Source organism: Oncorhynchus mykiss, chromosome Y, assembly GCF_013265735.2.
Source record: "Oncorhynchus mykiss isolate Arlee chromosome Y, USDA_OmykA_1.1, whole genome shotgun sequence".
In the NCBI taxonomy this organism is placed as follows: domain Eukaryota; kingdom Metazoa; phylum Chordata; class Actinopteri; order Salmoniformes; family Salmonidae; genus Oncorhynchus; species Oncorhynchus mykiss.
Window position 1 is genome coordinate 7,540,521 of NC_048593.1, and position 16,519 is coordinate 7,557,039.

General features: G+C 46.6%; 1 protein-coding gene across 3 annotated transcripts in view; it reads left to right on the plus strand.

Annotated features, from left to right (window-relative positions):
• LOC110509575 (rho guanine nucleotide exchange factor 28) overlaps window positions 1–16,519 on the plus strand; it is a 111,852-nt gene that overhangs the window by 15,479 nt on the left and 79,854 nt on the right. For all 3 annotated transcript variants that reach the window (XM_036968085.1, XM_036968087.1, XM_036968086.1), the window contains one exon: window positions 6,925–6,968. In XM_036968085.1, the coding sequence (XP_036823980.1) occupies window positions 6,936–6,968 (33 nt within the window). In that variant the 5' untranslated portion in view covers window positions 6,925–6,935. The remainder of the gene's footprint in view (window positions 1–6,924; window positions 6,969–16,519) is intronic.

Below are 16,519 nucleotides of genomic sequence, written 5' to 3' on the forward strand. Positions count from 1 at the left end.
GCTGGTTCCCTTTTCTTGCTGCCTCCGCTCTCCTGGCTCCCTCCACCTGTTCCCATGGGAGGCGATCCCTTCCAGCCAGGATCGCCTCCCATTTGTAGGATCCCTTGCCATTCAAGATGTCCTCCCATGTCCATTCCTCCTTTTGGGTAGTTCTGTAACGATATTCGTCGTGAGAAGGAGAGGAGGACCAATGCGCAGTGTGGTAAGTGTTCATCGTTATTATAACAAACTGAACACTAAATTCAACAAGGAACAAAAGAAACAACCGAAACAGCTCCGTCAGGTGAAAAACACACTAAAGAGAAAAGAACTACCCACAAAACCCATGTGGGCAAGAGCTACCTAAGTATGGTTCTCAATCAGAGACCACGATAGACAGCTGTTCCTGATTGAGAACCATACCCATCCAAAAACAAAGAAATACAAAAACATAGAAAAAGGACCATAGAATGCCCACCGTAGTCACACCCTGGCCTAAACAAAATAGAGAATAAAAGGGCGTGACAATTTTGGATTGTATAGTTGCCCTTTAATTTAATTTGCGTAGCTCTAGAGACAGTTTTTTTCTGTACTGAATGCACAATAGCAGAGTTTGCAAAACAAAAGACCACCCGATTTGATACAATTCCACATGATATTATATCATTCTGCCAGGGTATCCTGCTTTGCAGTTAATGGTATGCAGTTACCGGGTTAACGGGGCCCTCCCATGGTGTCTGAAACAAATAATAGAAAAGATGAGAATCTTCAATGTCTCTTCGCTAGCAGTTCTTTCCAACTCAAACTAACAACCTAGCATGTGAAGAAAACAATGTAAATATCCCAGAAACACGAAGACAAAGTCACACTGAGTATGTTTACATGAGCACTAATAATCTGATTTTAAACTGATTATGGCTGTAGGCCGAGTGTGGCATTTGTCATGTGAACACTTTACTCTGCTAATCTTAATCGGTGTAAAATCAAAGTAAGCATATACTGATTGCCCAGAAAAGCAGTTGTTTCAATCCTTTTAATTATTTGGACATGTAAACAGCTTAATCTGTGTTCTGGCAGTGTATTTCTTTATGTGCATGTGCCAGCAATGGTAGTGCAAGCCTCCCTCCTTTTTTTTGTGAGTGAAGAAAGTGTGGGAAAATTACGTTTTCACAGACTTAATATGTACGATCTCAGAATCAAATAGGCTTTGCAAACATTTATTTAGATTGCCGATTTAAGTTAAGAACAAATTCTTATTGACGATGATGGCCAGGGGCAGAACAGTCAGAGAAAAGCTGCGAAATGGAGAGTAAAAGAGAAGGGACGGCCAGAAAAGAAATGTTTTGGAAAGATTTGGTGAAGTGGTAAAAGAGGATTATAGCAGTGTTATGTGTGATGATTGTGAGACCATTTCAACAGTCACAAGATAGATTTCAAATAGGCTTGAACTGTAGCCTACTGGTCAGATGGGTTAAATAGAAACTAAAATCTGGACACTGACTCTAGGTCTATAACCTCTCACATAGCCTTATAAATTCCTGCCGAATTACGCATTTCTTGCAAGTGAACAAACAGCTGACCCGATCACCACAAGTGTCCATAAAAACAGGATTATTAGGGAAAATCATTCTTCTTGCAAAGCATGCAAACGTTTTAAACAAACTTATATTGATCTGACTATCAACAATAATGATATTATTGTGTGCATTTAACCTTGAGGGGCTTTCAAGATTAACCAGTGTGAGGGAACAAAGCTTGAGTAGGGAGTATTAGGCAGAAAGGAGGAAAAGCATAGAGCAGCACCCTTGGCCAAGGGTGTGCCAGAGTGTCCACCCCTAGTGGTGCATCTCCTGCCAGGGCAAAGAACAGCGGGCAGTGTGCGTCTTTGTATTATGTGAAGATACTCGACCGTATCTATCCCAGATCTGGTTCAGCACTTGGGGATTGAGCCTCCAATCCCCATGAATGGGATTCCCTCTGGACAACAAGTCCGCTCCTACGTTCAGTACTCCCGGGACATCAGTCACGCGTAATGAGAGGAGTTGTGCTCTGTTCCACAGAATAATCTTGACAGCCAGTCTACGTAGATGCCGAGAATGAGTGCCACCCTGGCGGTTGATGTATGCTATCACAGTCGTATTGTCTGTCATGACCAGGATGTGACAATTCCAGAAGAAGAGCAAAAAGTGTTTTAGAGATAGGAATACTGTCAGTAGGTCAAGGTAGTTTTACCACTTTACTGTAGTTTTACCTGTTTACCGCTCTTCCCTCGTGAACTGGGCCCCATCACGTGAGTGATGCTTCTGTCATCAACACCTCACTGACTGACCCCTAGGAGAATGCCTGTAACGAAGATGAAGGGGCTCCTCCAGTGGCGGAGGACCGAGAGACAGACTGTGGTCACCTTTTACCTTTCGATTTAGGTGACAAAGTACACAGGCACTGGGCAGAGACCCAATGCTGGGAGTCTCTCATCCTCAGTAGTCCCAGTAGTACTACTGAAATGGTGGAAGCCATCAACCCCAGCACTCTGAGACATATTCTGAACAGGGCAATACACTGATGGAACGGCTTGATGCGGCTGACCGATAGTGTGGTCCAGAAGAGATAGAATCCAGTCCGACGCCCAGGTATTCTTTCTAGTCTCTGAGTGTGCACCAAACTAAGCTCTTTTTCTGGTTGATCTTGAACCAGGATGCCAGAGCCACTTTAACACACTTGCTGAACGTCTGGGTGGCTATTGCAAGCCCGAAGGAGAAAGCAAGGTACTCGTAGGCCGTGCCCTGAAAGGTGAACCCGAGAAACCTGGCAGAATAGAGCGAGACAGCACGTTGAGCATACGGAATATGAACTTCCTCACATAGCTGTTGAGGACCCGTAGGTCCAAAATGGAGCGTTGAAAGTGGGTGGTTTCATAACACTGGAGTGTCTACCCCTTTGTGACTGAGGACAGGACCCAGGGCTGGACTGTGCATGTGTGCCAGTTCACTGCTCTTGTAGCGAGTTGCCCACAAGTTATTTTTCAAACGTATTTTATTTGCTGCTTCACATTTCTCTAGTATAGGCTACTAACCGTAATGAACGATATCAGCAAAATGCTGATCGGTATGGTATGAAGTGATCGGTATGGTCTGTGTCAATCTATTTTTGGTTTCTCATCCCAGAACTAGAGTTGAGTGAACTCCCTCCATCTTCCCTGTGGCTGGACATATAGGAATGAGCCGCTGCACGGGGATAGGGCTCATGGAGCGCAATTGTGCCTCTCCCCCGTTGTGTTGGGGGAGGAAAGTCTGCGCTCAGCCCAAGAGGGGACAGGCTAGAATATGGTGTGAACTGTTGACTGCCCCTCTCTGCCGCTGGGGACTGACCTCTTCTTCGCTCCAAGGGAATCAATGGGGCTGGGCCTCGTTGCAGGTGCAACAATGGACCGCTTCCCCCACTGGCTGCCTCTGTTATTGGGTCTTGACTGGTGGCTCGCAGTCTGCAGCGTTACAGGGGTTTTAGTGGCCCTAGCGCCAGTGTACTGCCCTCTCCCTACCCGGAAGCCATGCATTCTTCTTGCTGGGGTTCCACGGTTCCCAGGTATGTGAGGCAAGGTGAAGTTGAAGGCTTTGCCCTCCTTCTTGTGAAGTTCGCACCTATTAGCCTATCAGAAGCTTCTAAAGCCATGACATCATTTTCTGGAGTTTAAAGGCACAGTCAACTTAGTGTATGTAAACTTCTGACCCACAGGAATTGTGATACAGTAAATTATAAGTGAAAAATCTGTCTGTAAACAATTGTTGGAAAACTTACTTGTCACGCACAAAGTAGATGTCCTAGCCGACTTGCCAAAACAATATTTTGTTAACAAGAAATTTGTGGAGTGGTTGAAAAATGAGATTTAATGACTCCAACCTAAGTGTATGTAAACTTCCGACTTCAACTGTATGTGCGACAACGCAGATTTCCTCCCTGGGATCACGGTTAGCCCTCCCGATGCATCGGAGGCTGCCCATCTCCTGTAACAGCTCCGACCTGGTAGGCCATCAGTAGGGATGTGTTATTAAATCACATTTTATTGGTCACATACATATATTTATTGTGGATGTAGCAAAATGCTTGTGTTCCTAGCTCCAACAGTGCAGTAATGTCTAATAATTCACAACAATACACAAATCTAAAAGTAAAAGAATGGAGTTAAGTAATATATCAGTATTACGACGAGCAATGGCGGAGTGGTATTGACTAAAATACAGTAGAGTAGAAACCAGTATATACATATGAAATTAGTAAAGCAGTGTCGTTGGCAAACTCAAGAGTCCATACTGAAAGTGCCACCGACTCTTAGACCTTCTGGAGGATTGAGACTGAGAAGCTCTCCATCTTTCCAGGAAGGGAAATGCTGGTCAGAGAGGAGACACAGCTGGGGTTGTGGTGGTTGGCCAAGGATTGCTCTCCAACCGGAGGCATGCTGAAACCCAGCACCTCCATGCCCTGCATGTCCAAAGCTGCGAACTCCATAGTCAGGGCATTGCTGTACAGGAGCTTTTCCTTGTTACGTTTGGCTTCCGCCAAACAGGCTGGGACCGTCGGGAGGAGTTGCTTCCCCGGGATTGTGCGAGAAGGGATTCTCTTCTCATCGAACCAGTCCCTCTCGGCATTGCCGCCCCCCTCAGGTGCATTCCACCCAATATTGAGTTTGGCTGCAGCCCGCTTGTAAACATCAATAAGCCAGTACTTCTTCTTGGGTTTCAATGCTCCGCTTAGGGCACTGGAGGGCCTTGAGCCCTGGGCTTGGAGTTCCTCTTCCCGATTGTCTTCGTCAGGGAAGAGATGACTAATGCTGTCATCGTCATCCTCTTCGATAATGAGCTCCCCCTCCCCCGCTGTGTGTTAGTCAAACAGCGGGTGGAAGTTGAGGGAGGGAGCTCAGGAGGTCTGGGGTTGGGGGTGTGGAGTTTCCTCCTCGCCCGAAAGCTATGAGGAAGAGGAGCCTCGAGGAGGGGCTGCTTTACGCAGTCTCCGTTTGAGGCCGGTCCTCGGCAACTCCTTACAATGCATGCAGGACACCAGGTGAGCGAGAGCCGTCAGTGCATGTTCTTACCCCAAGCAGGTGATACACAAAGTGTGTATCCTTGCCTGCTATCATAGCCCCACATGGCTAGCCGGTGCCGGGGCAGGGGTGTGCCGGTGCTGTGGCAGGTGCTGTGCTCGGTTCTCCTTGAGTAGGGGTAGCAGGTTCCATAACTCTGAGAGACACACAATGGTTTTATCCTCGAATTAAAGGGATACTTTGGGATTTTGGAAATGAGGCCTTTCATCTACTTCCCCAGAGTCAGATTTGTGTGTCTCTGTGTCCAGTATGAAGGAAGTTAGAGGTAGTTTCACGAGCCAATGCTAACTACCGTTAGCGCAATGACTGGAAGTCTATGGGTATCTACGAAGCAAATTCTACTCAAAGCAAATATTTCCGTTCGGTCAGTACTCACGTTTGGTAGCGTTATGCCTTGCAGTTCGCCTGAGAACAGTGAAGCAGGAAGACAAGGACCAAGTCGTGCTGAGGAAAGCTTATAGAGAGCAAGAATGACCAGAGCGCGGGCGTGGGGACTGATATTGAGTAGGGTCTCTCCTCATTCGCCACTCGACCTGTCTGACTTTGAAAGATGTTGTGTGATTGGACCTTCCGTAGTGATAGGCTTGTCCAACGATATCCCATAGTGAGATACCGAAACAAATATTTGAAAGAGAACATGCAGGTTATTCTATATCAGACAGTGACACACATAAACAGCGACCCTACACACACAAACTGTTACGCTGCACCCATATTACGAAAGTTTTGTTTTTATATCCATAGTTCCAAAGTTTCTTTCTGACCCCGCAGCCATGAGAGTGATAACACCATTATAGAATGATAATATCATGAGTGACAATACCAGGTAATAGCAATACCTGTTACAGGATCATGAAAATCACGCACCAGCCCGTGGCATCAGGCACCTTATCTATTGACAAGGGTATCCTCTGACTACATTAGCAACCGTCAGTGAAAAGGACAGTGATATTCATTTCCTGCGACATCCCTCCAGCACACCACTGAGTATCACCTGTCAAAATCTCTGGGTTTTGATGTAATTTGAGGGACTTTTATCATGTAACGACAGTGGAAAATGTAACTCACAAGACAAGTAAGATTTATTGGTTGCTTTCCTCTTTGATAGTTGTTTCTCATCATTCCCTTGTCTAGACTGAGCTATACCTCTATAGGGCTGACAGCATCTCTCTTTCACTTTGAAGTCATGCAGTATTCACACGCACAAACAGCTGAGAGTAAATTCAGACCGGATCAGGTGTATGCAGGTGGCTAAAGTTACACTTTCAGCACAGTGTCCTCCATTCCTGCAACCTGCCACAAAATAGAGAGAGAAACACAGCAAATAACGTACCCTGCAAAGACAGACTGCACACTAAAGCCTTCCAATTTGAGCTGATTCTCTAATTCTTGGAAAGTTCAGGTAAAATACACGTAGTCTAGACGCCGACAGACAGATTGGATCGCTCTTTCCCATGGAGTAAAAAAATAGAAATATGGAGGGATGGAGGGAATGGAAGGAGAGATGGGATAATAATGAAAGGATAACGGTGTTTCATAGAAGACCTCATGTTCCGACATACCAGGACGAAGAGATTAGGCTGTGTCTCGCACGTAGAGCAGAGCCTTGTGATGCTGTAGCCCTGACTGCCCAATTTAATAAACTGCTTCAGTACTGGAATTACTGTAGAGAGGAGTTTGGACAAAATCTGGGATATAATTTCATGGCGTGCTGATCATTGTTTTGATGATACCAGTGTGTTGTTAATCAGATATATGCAGGGTTGTTGGTACATATTGGTTATTACAGTTGTACTATGGTGGTAATAATATATATGACCGTGTCACTTTCCTTCTTATTGTTTCATCAGATGCTCAGAACATGGAGTTGAACAGAGGAGAAGTGCCTCTATATGTAAGTGCTGCTATACTGTTGTTCATTCTCTCTCTGTGTGTGTGTGTCTTACATGTGTGTGACTACCTGTAATGTTTCTCCTCAGCTACCTCTCTCTCGATGCCCTTTCATTTTCCCTCTCTCCGTTTCCTCTCTCTCCGTTCCCTGTTTCTCCCTCCGGTTGGTGGTTGACTGACTGGCGTTGTGTTGAGGTTGAGCTGCAGGTGAAATCTAACCCTGGTGTGTTACACCCTGGGATAGAATCCTTTACATCCGGCCTGTTCTCCAGATGGACAAGGCCTACTGAGACCACTAAAAGCCCATTATTTTATACATACGTGTGTGTGTGTGTGTGTGTGTGTGTGTGTGTGTGTGAGAGAGACAGCATGTGTGTGTTTGATAAATAGTGTGCTCAAGTGGTAAGGAAATAGGGCCCAGTAAAAGAGAGAATGAGAACTATAAAAGATGAATGTATTGTTTATTGGTTCTGAGCAGGTAGGCCCAGACCTGAGTGGCTATATGTTTATTCTAAAGGTCAGTACGTGTGTTTTCTATTTGAGGTGAATTAGGAGTGGGTTTTCAGAAAGTCATTTTAAAGCTTCTCATTTATTTTCATTAAATGTGTAATGACTCGCTCTCTTACTCTCTCTCTCTCTCTCGCTCTCTTTCTCTCTCTCTCTCTCTCACTCACTCACTCTCTCTCTTACTCTCTCTCTCTTACTCTCTCTCTCTCTCTCTCTCTCTCTCTTACTGTCTCTCTTACTCTCTCCCTCTATCTCTCTTCCCCTCACTCTCCCACTGCCCTTTTTTTCTCTTCCTCTCTTCTTTTGTGTGGTAGAATCCTGGGTGGGCCAGCCAGCCGGGCCGGCCAGTCGCTAAAGTTTTGCCAGATTTCTGGAGGACAGAACGAGAGTAGAGTATCAGTTTGTTTTTACTAGTTTACCAGTGTTTCAGAGTTGACCTGAAGACGTTTTCTTTCTGTTATTGAGAGCCTAGTCGCCTCTTTGGTCTGTAAATCTGGCCGCAATAAGCGACTGGGTCACATGGAACACGTAACATTCATGATTCATATCCTAGTTTTCTCTTGTTGTTTAGACCATTATCTCTGGTTGCAGAACTTAAATTCTCTAGTGAGCCGTGACATTTTTAAAACGGTACAGTGCTCGCTGTTACTTTGAAAGTACTCACAGATACTCACTTACTCTTACTAGAGTTTACTAGGTTTTTACCATGTTTCAGTTTAACTCTCACTGGTATATGTCTGTATGGCCAAAAATGTACCATAAAGGTTGAACTAATACATCTGTGTTACAAGATGAAGTGTAGTCTCCACCCTAAGGTCATAGCTCTGCCTCTGCAGCACGGCTCCTCTCACCTCTGAATGAGAGCCAGACTTAAATGCTCTGCTTTGTGGATGTAAGCTGTGCTATATTTCACTAATTTAAAGACTGTTATTGTAACTGGCCTGTAAAAGTTTTATGGTGTAGCAGTCCTGCACAAAGACAACATGGAGCCTTTCCTCTCACCACACCAGAAAGTCCACAATCAGTACAATGAACAAACGGTAGTATTGATAGAAGTTCTCACTGTGCAACTGCCTGTGTCTGGTCTGAAGGGGTGGTTTGTGGTTTGTGCTGTGTGTGGAACCTTCAGACTGCGATTTACTGAGTTTGAATGAGATGAAGTGTGTGTGTGTGTTGTGTGTGTGTGTGTGTGTGTGTGGTATGTGTGAGGTGATCTGGCAGTTTTGTTGGCTGGCTATGAGAGATTACCTGGTAGACGACTGGCAGGCCGCTGGTGATTTACATTAGAAGAGGAGAATGTGAGGGATTCTATTTAAGTTATAATGCCAGAGAAGCCAGTGTTGGGTGGATATATTGCCACGGGTGTTGTGCGGCCCGAGATGAAGTCGAGCCAATATATCTTCCAAACACCGGCTTCAAGGGCATTAGCACTTTTATACAACATATTTGAATTAAAAACTTTATTTTGATGAATTTATTCATGCCATTTCATCCTTTCACAAGATATAGTCCCTACACAAATCTTGGGTTGCTACCCAAGCCGGCTGGTTGTTCGTTCTATCGGTTCGGTTGCCAGAGACACGACCCGGTCATTAAGTCTTTTTGTTCTGTATCTATGGATGCAACCCAGTCGTTTGTCCTAAAGGTTCTATTGCCATACTGGTTGACAACGTTCTTATCCCTTGCTTAGCCAACTACGGCTAACTTACAGTCATGTCAAACGATTTCACCTGGCTCTCTCGCCAGGACACTAGCTATCCCTAGCTAGCCAACTACGGCTAACTTACAGTCATGTCAAACGATTTCACCTGGCTCTCTCGCCAGGACACTGTTGTTCACAGGAGTTAGCCAACAACACAGCTAACGCAAAACTTCAACCTGAAGCTGGAAAGACTGCAAACTAGCTGCACTTTGTTTCGTTCAGGGTCCGGGAGAGAGACTGCCCGGAGGTTACTCCAGCTACGGCAGGACTCCCTCAGTGTTGCAGACTATGCAGTGGAATTCCGCACGATAGCAGTGGAGGGTGCCTGGAAGCCTGAAGCGCTGTTCGCCACGGAGTATCGGAGGAAGTAAAGGACGAGCTTGCAACCCCAGAACTACCAACGGATCTCGACTCATGGATCGATGGACGGCTGTGGGAACGCAGAAGGGAGAAGAGGTTTGATTGTGGTCCCAATCGCTCATTCAATGATCCCATCTTGCATCTGATGGACTCCAGAAGTCCCCGGTGTCTACGTCCCAGAGAGGATCTGAGCTTACCCGAGTTCCTCCAAGAGCCTCCGAAGACTGCCGATTTATCTCTTCCCGAGCCGATGCAGCTCGGTAGGGCTAGGCTGTCTCCAGCCGAACAGGTACGCAGACTTAACAGCCAGAGTTGTCTGTATTGCGGTACTGCCGGTCATTATGTCTCTACCTGTCACTTCAAGAGACCTAACTCATTGGTAGCAATGAAATTGTCCTAATGACAATTTAGCTTCCCCCCCTACTCGCCACATCTCCATGCCACACTGCTGTGGGGCGACCAGTCCAAGTCTCTCCAGGTACTCATTGACTCGGGGGCCGATATGAGTCTTATGGACGTTGCCCTGCCGTCCGAGCTGGGCATCCCCACTAACCCCTCTCCTTTGCCATGAATGTTAGAGCGCTGGACGGGCGTTCTATAGGCTGGGTCACCCACCATACCACCCCCATCAACCTACGAGTGTCGGGGAACCACAACGAGATGATCCAATTTCTGCTAATTGAGTCTCAGCTGGTTCCTGTGGTATTGGGATTCTCTTGGCTCCAGCGACACAATCCCTCGATTGACTGGTCTACTGGTGCCATCGTCAGCTGAAGCCCGTTCTGCCACACTCATTGCCTGAAATCAGCTCTGCCTGCCCCGGGACGTCTTCCTGGGTGCTTGGAAATTGCCCTGGATCTCTCCGCCATTCCCGTGGAGTACCAGGACCTCCGGGAGGGGTTCAGTAAGGCCCGGGCCACTTCGCAACACCAACCAGTAAACAAGGATGTTAAGCCGGAAGCTCTGACACGCCACTATAGCCCCGCTGCTACACCCCCCGGAAGCCGAGACCTTTCCCCCCCGCTCCAAGATAATTAGCCCCTCTGCTGTTCATCTTCTTTTGCCCCGTACCCTCCGTATACTTTCTACTTTTCAGGTGTCTAAACCCATGTCTCACAGCCCTTTGCCATGTGGCGTCTCTAGAGGGTGGGTACTGTCATGCCCTGATCTGTTTCACCTGTCCTTGTGATTGTCTCCACCCCCCTCCAGGTGTCGCCCATCTTCCCCATTATCCCCTGTGTATCCCATGTTCTCTGTTTGTCTTGTTTGTCAAGTCAACCAGCGTTTTTCCCCATTCTCTCTTTCTCTCGCCCTCCTGGTTTTGATCCTTGTCTGCCTGGACTCTGAGCCCGCCTGCCTGACCACTCTGCCTGCCCTTGACCCTGAGCCTGCCAGCCGTCCTGTACCTTGGCCCCACCGCTCTGCATTATTGACCCCTGCCTGCCTTGACCTGTCGTTTGCGTGCCCCTATTGCTGCAATAAACATCGTTTCTTCAACACAGTCTGCACTTGGGTCTTACCTGAAACGTTATAACGGGGCCTTTTGGATGCAAGCAACTATGATAAAACACATTAAGTCTACCACATAATGTGTGTGGCTACATTGCACAGAAGACCCAGTAATACAAGTATAATCTACTGCAAAATCATTCAGTGCAATAGCCTTGGGACATGGTTTTTAAAGACTTACATTTAGACATGTTGATAACTTCCAGTTTTGTGTATCGTTCTTCATACATGGTATCAGTAGGTTTGCACAAAAAATTCAGGTTACTTTTACAAATAAGTCCCTATAATGCTTATGATGCCATGCGAGTTTGAGTGTCTGTCATTTTGACTTTTACATTAATGTGTCATTAGTGTGCTAGATTTGTTCAGAGGCTCAGGCAGTGTACTGTAACATTTCTCTGTTCCGATGTGCGCGCACACACACAAAGCCACCCTGAAGACCTCCGTGTGATTCCCATTCTGGAATGTACATCAATGTTCCCTTTGCCTTTTCATGTGCATAAAACAACTTATTTTTTATTTTTACCTTTAATTTAACTAGGCAAGTCAGTTAAGAACAAATTCTTATTTTCAATGACAGCCAGTTTTTTACCTTGTCAGCTCGGGGATTCTTCGATCTTTCGGTTACTAGTCCAACGCTCTAACCACTGGGCTACCTGCCATCCCAAAGGTAGCCTGCTGTATAGGTGCTGAAAGTTGGTATGGCAGTTGAAATATCAGAGTTCTATGTTGGAATGGCAGAGTTCTAAGCACTATGGCCTCAGATGATCTTTGATGTAACAATGGCGCCGGAGAAAAAGGCTGATTGATGTTTTACGTGTCCCCAACCGATTGTGTTTTTTTTTTGTTTATTTGCAACTTATTTTTTTACTTATTTTGTACATAATTTTGCCGCTACCGTCTCTTATGACCGAAAATAGCTTCTGGACATCAGGACTGCGCTTACTCACCACGGACTGGCAGAATCCTTTTTTCATTTAACGAGTCTGATGAGCCCGACGCGAATGATATACGACTTTCTCGGGAACAGGCCAGATCCCCATGATTTGCGTGAAGAAGAGGCAGAGAAAAGGGGCTAGAGGGCGGCTGCCTTCTGAGAATTCGTAGACGATCAAATAAACCCCCACTTCCTTCCATTCTGTTAGCAAACGTGCAATCTTTGGAGAATAAAATCAATGACCTACGCGGAAGATTAAACTACCAACGGGACTTTCAAAAATGTAATATCTTATGCTTCATAGAGTCGTGGCTGAATGACGACACTATCAACATACAGCTGGCTGGTTATACGCTGCACCGGCAGGATAGAACAGTGGCATCTGGTAAGACAAGGGGCGGGGGACTATGTATTTTTCTAAATAACAGCTGGTGCACAATATCTAAGGAAATCTTGAGCTATTGCTTGCCTGAGGTAGAGTATCTAATGATAAGCTGTAGACCACACTATCTACCTAGGGAGTTTATCTGTATTTTTCGTAGCTGTTTACATACAACCACAGACTGAGGCTATCACTAAGACAGATGAGCTGTATTCCACCATAAGCAAATAAGAAAACGCTCACCCAGAGGCGGTGCTCCTGGCAGCCGGGGACTTTAATGCAGGGAAACTTAAATCTGTTTTACCAAATTTCTATCAGCATGTCATCTTTTGGATCCAAGATGGAGTAGCAGTAGGACGTATTGTCGTGTTGTGTCCCTTGTATATATCGTTTGTTTTCGGGTTTTTTTCTTCACATATCTTTAAAACTTTTTGCTGAACCTCAACTTCTTCTAAATACTCTCCTGCAACCCGCCTCACCCAACGTAGCTATTTTTCCTAAAGTATTTATATTTACTTCGGACCTTGGAACCCCTCAACTGAAGCTAGCCAACGAACTACCAGCTTCAGCAAAACATTGCTAGCGGTCTTCAGCTAACCGGTCATCAGCTAACCTTTAGCTCGGAAAGCTCTCGCCAGTTCGTACAACGCGACTCTAACCAGAGCATAACGGACCTATTTATTATTTTATTTTATTTTTCATCCCCGGATTCCCATTGCAAACGGAACATTTTGAGCTCCTGGGCTACAATATCCAGACCCACGACCGGTCCATCGATGTCACTGCATGAAGAGGAATAAACAGATACCCCCATCGCGACGTCCCCAAAGGCTAACTCTCTAGCCCTTGCTATCTCCTTGCTTGCAAATTCGGCCTGCTAACTGCTAGCTTGTTTAGCCCGGTCCGCTAACTGCTACCGTGTTTAGCACCGTCTACTAACTGTTAGCTTGTTAGCACAGGCCTGCTAACCGTCTGAATCGCCGCATCCCAAACACTCACTGAACCCATATTTACTTTCTATCCCTTTTCGATTTTTAATTTGTTTATACCTTCCGGTAACCTGCCTCACCCAATGTGATACGGAACCGCTATTATCTTTACATTTTTAGAACACACTCAAGAACCTCCAGAAGCTAACCAGCTAACTGGCTACAAGCTATTTGGTCATTGTTAGTTTTCTAACCTGGATAACACTCGCCAGTCCAGCTTCCCTGCCCCATCCACCGCTGCCCCTTGGACACTGATCACTTGGCTACATAGCTGATGCATGCTGGACTGTCCATTAATCACGGTAATCCATTCTGCTTGTTTATGTTTTATCTGTCGGCCCCAGCCGCACTTAGGCTCTGTGTGTAGTTAATCCGACCCTCTCTGCCTAATCAATCGCCATTCTACCTGCTGTTGTTGTGCTAGCTGATTAGCTGTTGTCTCACCTACTGTTTTAGCTAGCTCTCCCAATTCAACACCTGTGATTACTGTATGCCTCGCTGTATGTCTTTCTCAAATGTCAATATGCCTTGTATACTGTTGTGCAGGTTAGTTATCATTGTTTTAGTTTACAATGGAGCCCCTAGTTCCACTCTTTATACCCCTGTTACCTCCTTTGTCCCACCCCCCACACATGCGGTGACCTCACCCATTACAACCAGCATGTCCAGAGATACAACCTCTCTCATCATCACCCAGTGCCTGGGCTTACCTCCGCTGTACCCGCACCCCACCATACCCCTGTTTGCGCATTATGCCCTGAATATATTCTACCATGCCCAGAAACCTGCTCCTCTTATTCTCTGTCCCCAACGCCCTAGGCGACCAGTTTTGATAGCCTTCAGCCGCACCCTCATACTACTCCTCCTCTGTTCCGCGGGTGATGTGGAGGTAAACCCAGGCCCTGCATGTCCCCAGGCACCCTCATTTGTTGACTTCTGTGATCGAAAAAGCCTTGGTTTCATGCATGTCAACATCAGAAGCCTCCTCCCTAAGTTTGTCTTACTCACTGCTCTAGCACACTCTGCTAACCCTGATGTCCTTGCCGTGTCTGAATCCTGGCTCAGGAAGGCCACCAAAAATTCTGAGATTTCCATACCCAACTATAACATCTTCCGTCAAGATAGAACTGCCAAAGGAGGAGGAGTTGCAGTCTACTGCAGAGATAGCCTGCAAAGTAATGTCATACTTTCCAGGTCCATACCCAAACAGTTCGAACTACTAATTTTGAAAATTACTCTCTCCAGAAATAAGTCTCTCACTGTTGCCGCCTGCTACCGACCCCCCTCAGCTCCCAGCTGTGCCCTGGACACCATTTGTGAATTGATCGCCCCCCATCTATCTTCAGAGTTTGTTCTGTTAGGTGACCTAAACTGGGATATGCTTAACACCCCGGCAGTCCTACAATCTAAGCTAGATGCCCTCAATCTCACTCAAATCATCAAGGAACCCACCAGGTACAACCCTAACTCTGTAAACAAGGGCACCCTCATTGACGTCATCCTGACCAACTGGCCCTCCAAATACACCTCCGCTGTCTTCAACCAGGATCTCAGCGATCACTGCCTCATTGCCTGTATCCGCTATGGAGCCGCAGTCAAACGACCACCCCTCATCACTGTCAAACGCTCCCTAAAACACTTCTGTGAGCAGGCCTTTCTAATTGACCTGGCCCGGGTATCCTGGAAGGACATTGACCTCATCCCGTCAGTTGAGGATGCCTGGTCTTTCTTTAAAAGTAACTTCCTCACCATTTTAGATAAGCATGCTCCGTTCAAAAAATGCAGAACTAAGAACAGTTATAGCCCCTGGTTCACTCCAGACCTGACTGCCCTCGACCAGCACAAAAACATCCTGTGGCGGACTGCACTAACATCGAACAGTCCCCGCGATATGCAACTGTTCAGGGAAGTCAGGAACCAATACACACAGTCAGTCAGGAAAGCTAAAGCCAACTTCTTCAGGCAGAAGTTTGCATCCTGTAGCTCCAACTCCAAAAAGTTCTGGGACACTGTGAAGTCCATGGAGAACAAGAGCACCTCCTCCCAGCTGCCCACTGCACTGAGGCTAGGTAACACGGTCACCACCGATAAATCCATGATTATCGAAAACTTCAACAAGCATTTCTCAACGGCTGGCCATGCCTTCCGCCTGGCTACTCCAACCTCGTCCAACAGCTCCCCCCCCCGCAGCTACTCGCCCAAGCCTCTCCAGGTTCTCCTTTACCCAAATCCAGATAGCAGATGTTCTGAAAGAGCTGCAAAACCTGGACCCGTACAAATCAGCTGGGCTTGACAATCTGGACCCTCTATTCCTGAAACTATCCGCCGCCATTGTCGCAACCCCTATTACCAGCCTGTTCAACCTCTCTTTCATATCGTCTGAGATCCCCAAGGATTGGAAAGCTGCCGCAGTCATCCCCCTCTTCAAAGGGGGCGACACCCTGGACCCAAACTGTTACAGACCAATATCCATCCTGCCCTGCCTATCTAAGGTCTTCGAAAGCCAAGTCAACAAACAGATCACTGACCATCTTGAATCCCGCCGTACCTTCTCCGCTGTGCAATCTGGTTTCCGAGCCGGTCACGGGTGTACCTCAGCCACGCTCAAGGTACTAAACGATATCATAACCGCCATCGATAAAAGACAGTACTGTGCAGCCGTCTTCATAGACCTTGCCAAGGCTTTCGACTCTGTCAATCACCGTATTCTTATCGGCAGACTCAGTAGCCTCGGTTTTTCGGATGACTGCCTTGCCTGGTTCACCAATTACTTTGCAGACAGAGTTCAGTGTGTCAAATCGGAGGGCATGCTGTCCGGTCCTCTGGCAGTCTCTATGGGGGTGCCACAGGGTTCAATTCTCGGGCCGACTCTTTTCTCTGTATATATCAATGATGTTTCTCATGCTGCGGGCGATTCCCTGATCCACCTCTACGCAGACGACACCATTCTATATACTTCCGGCCCGTCCTTGGACACTGTGCTATCTAACCTCCAAACGAGCTTCAATGCCATACAGCACTCCTTCCGTGGCCTCCAACTGCTCTTAAACGCTAGTAAAACCAAATGCATGCTTTTCAACCGTTCGCTGCCTGCACCCGCACGCCTGACCAGCATCACCACCCTGGATGGTTCCGACCTTGAATATGTGGACATCTATAAGTACCTAGG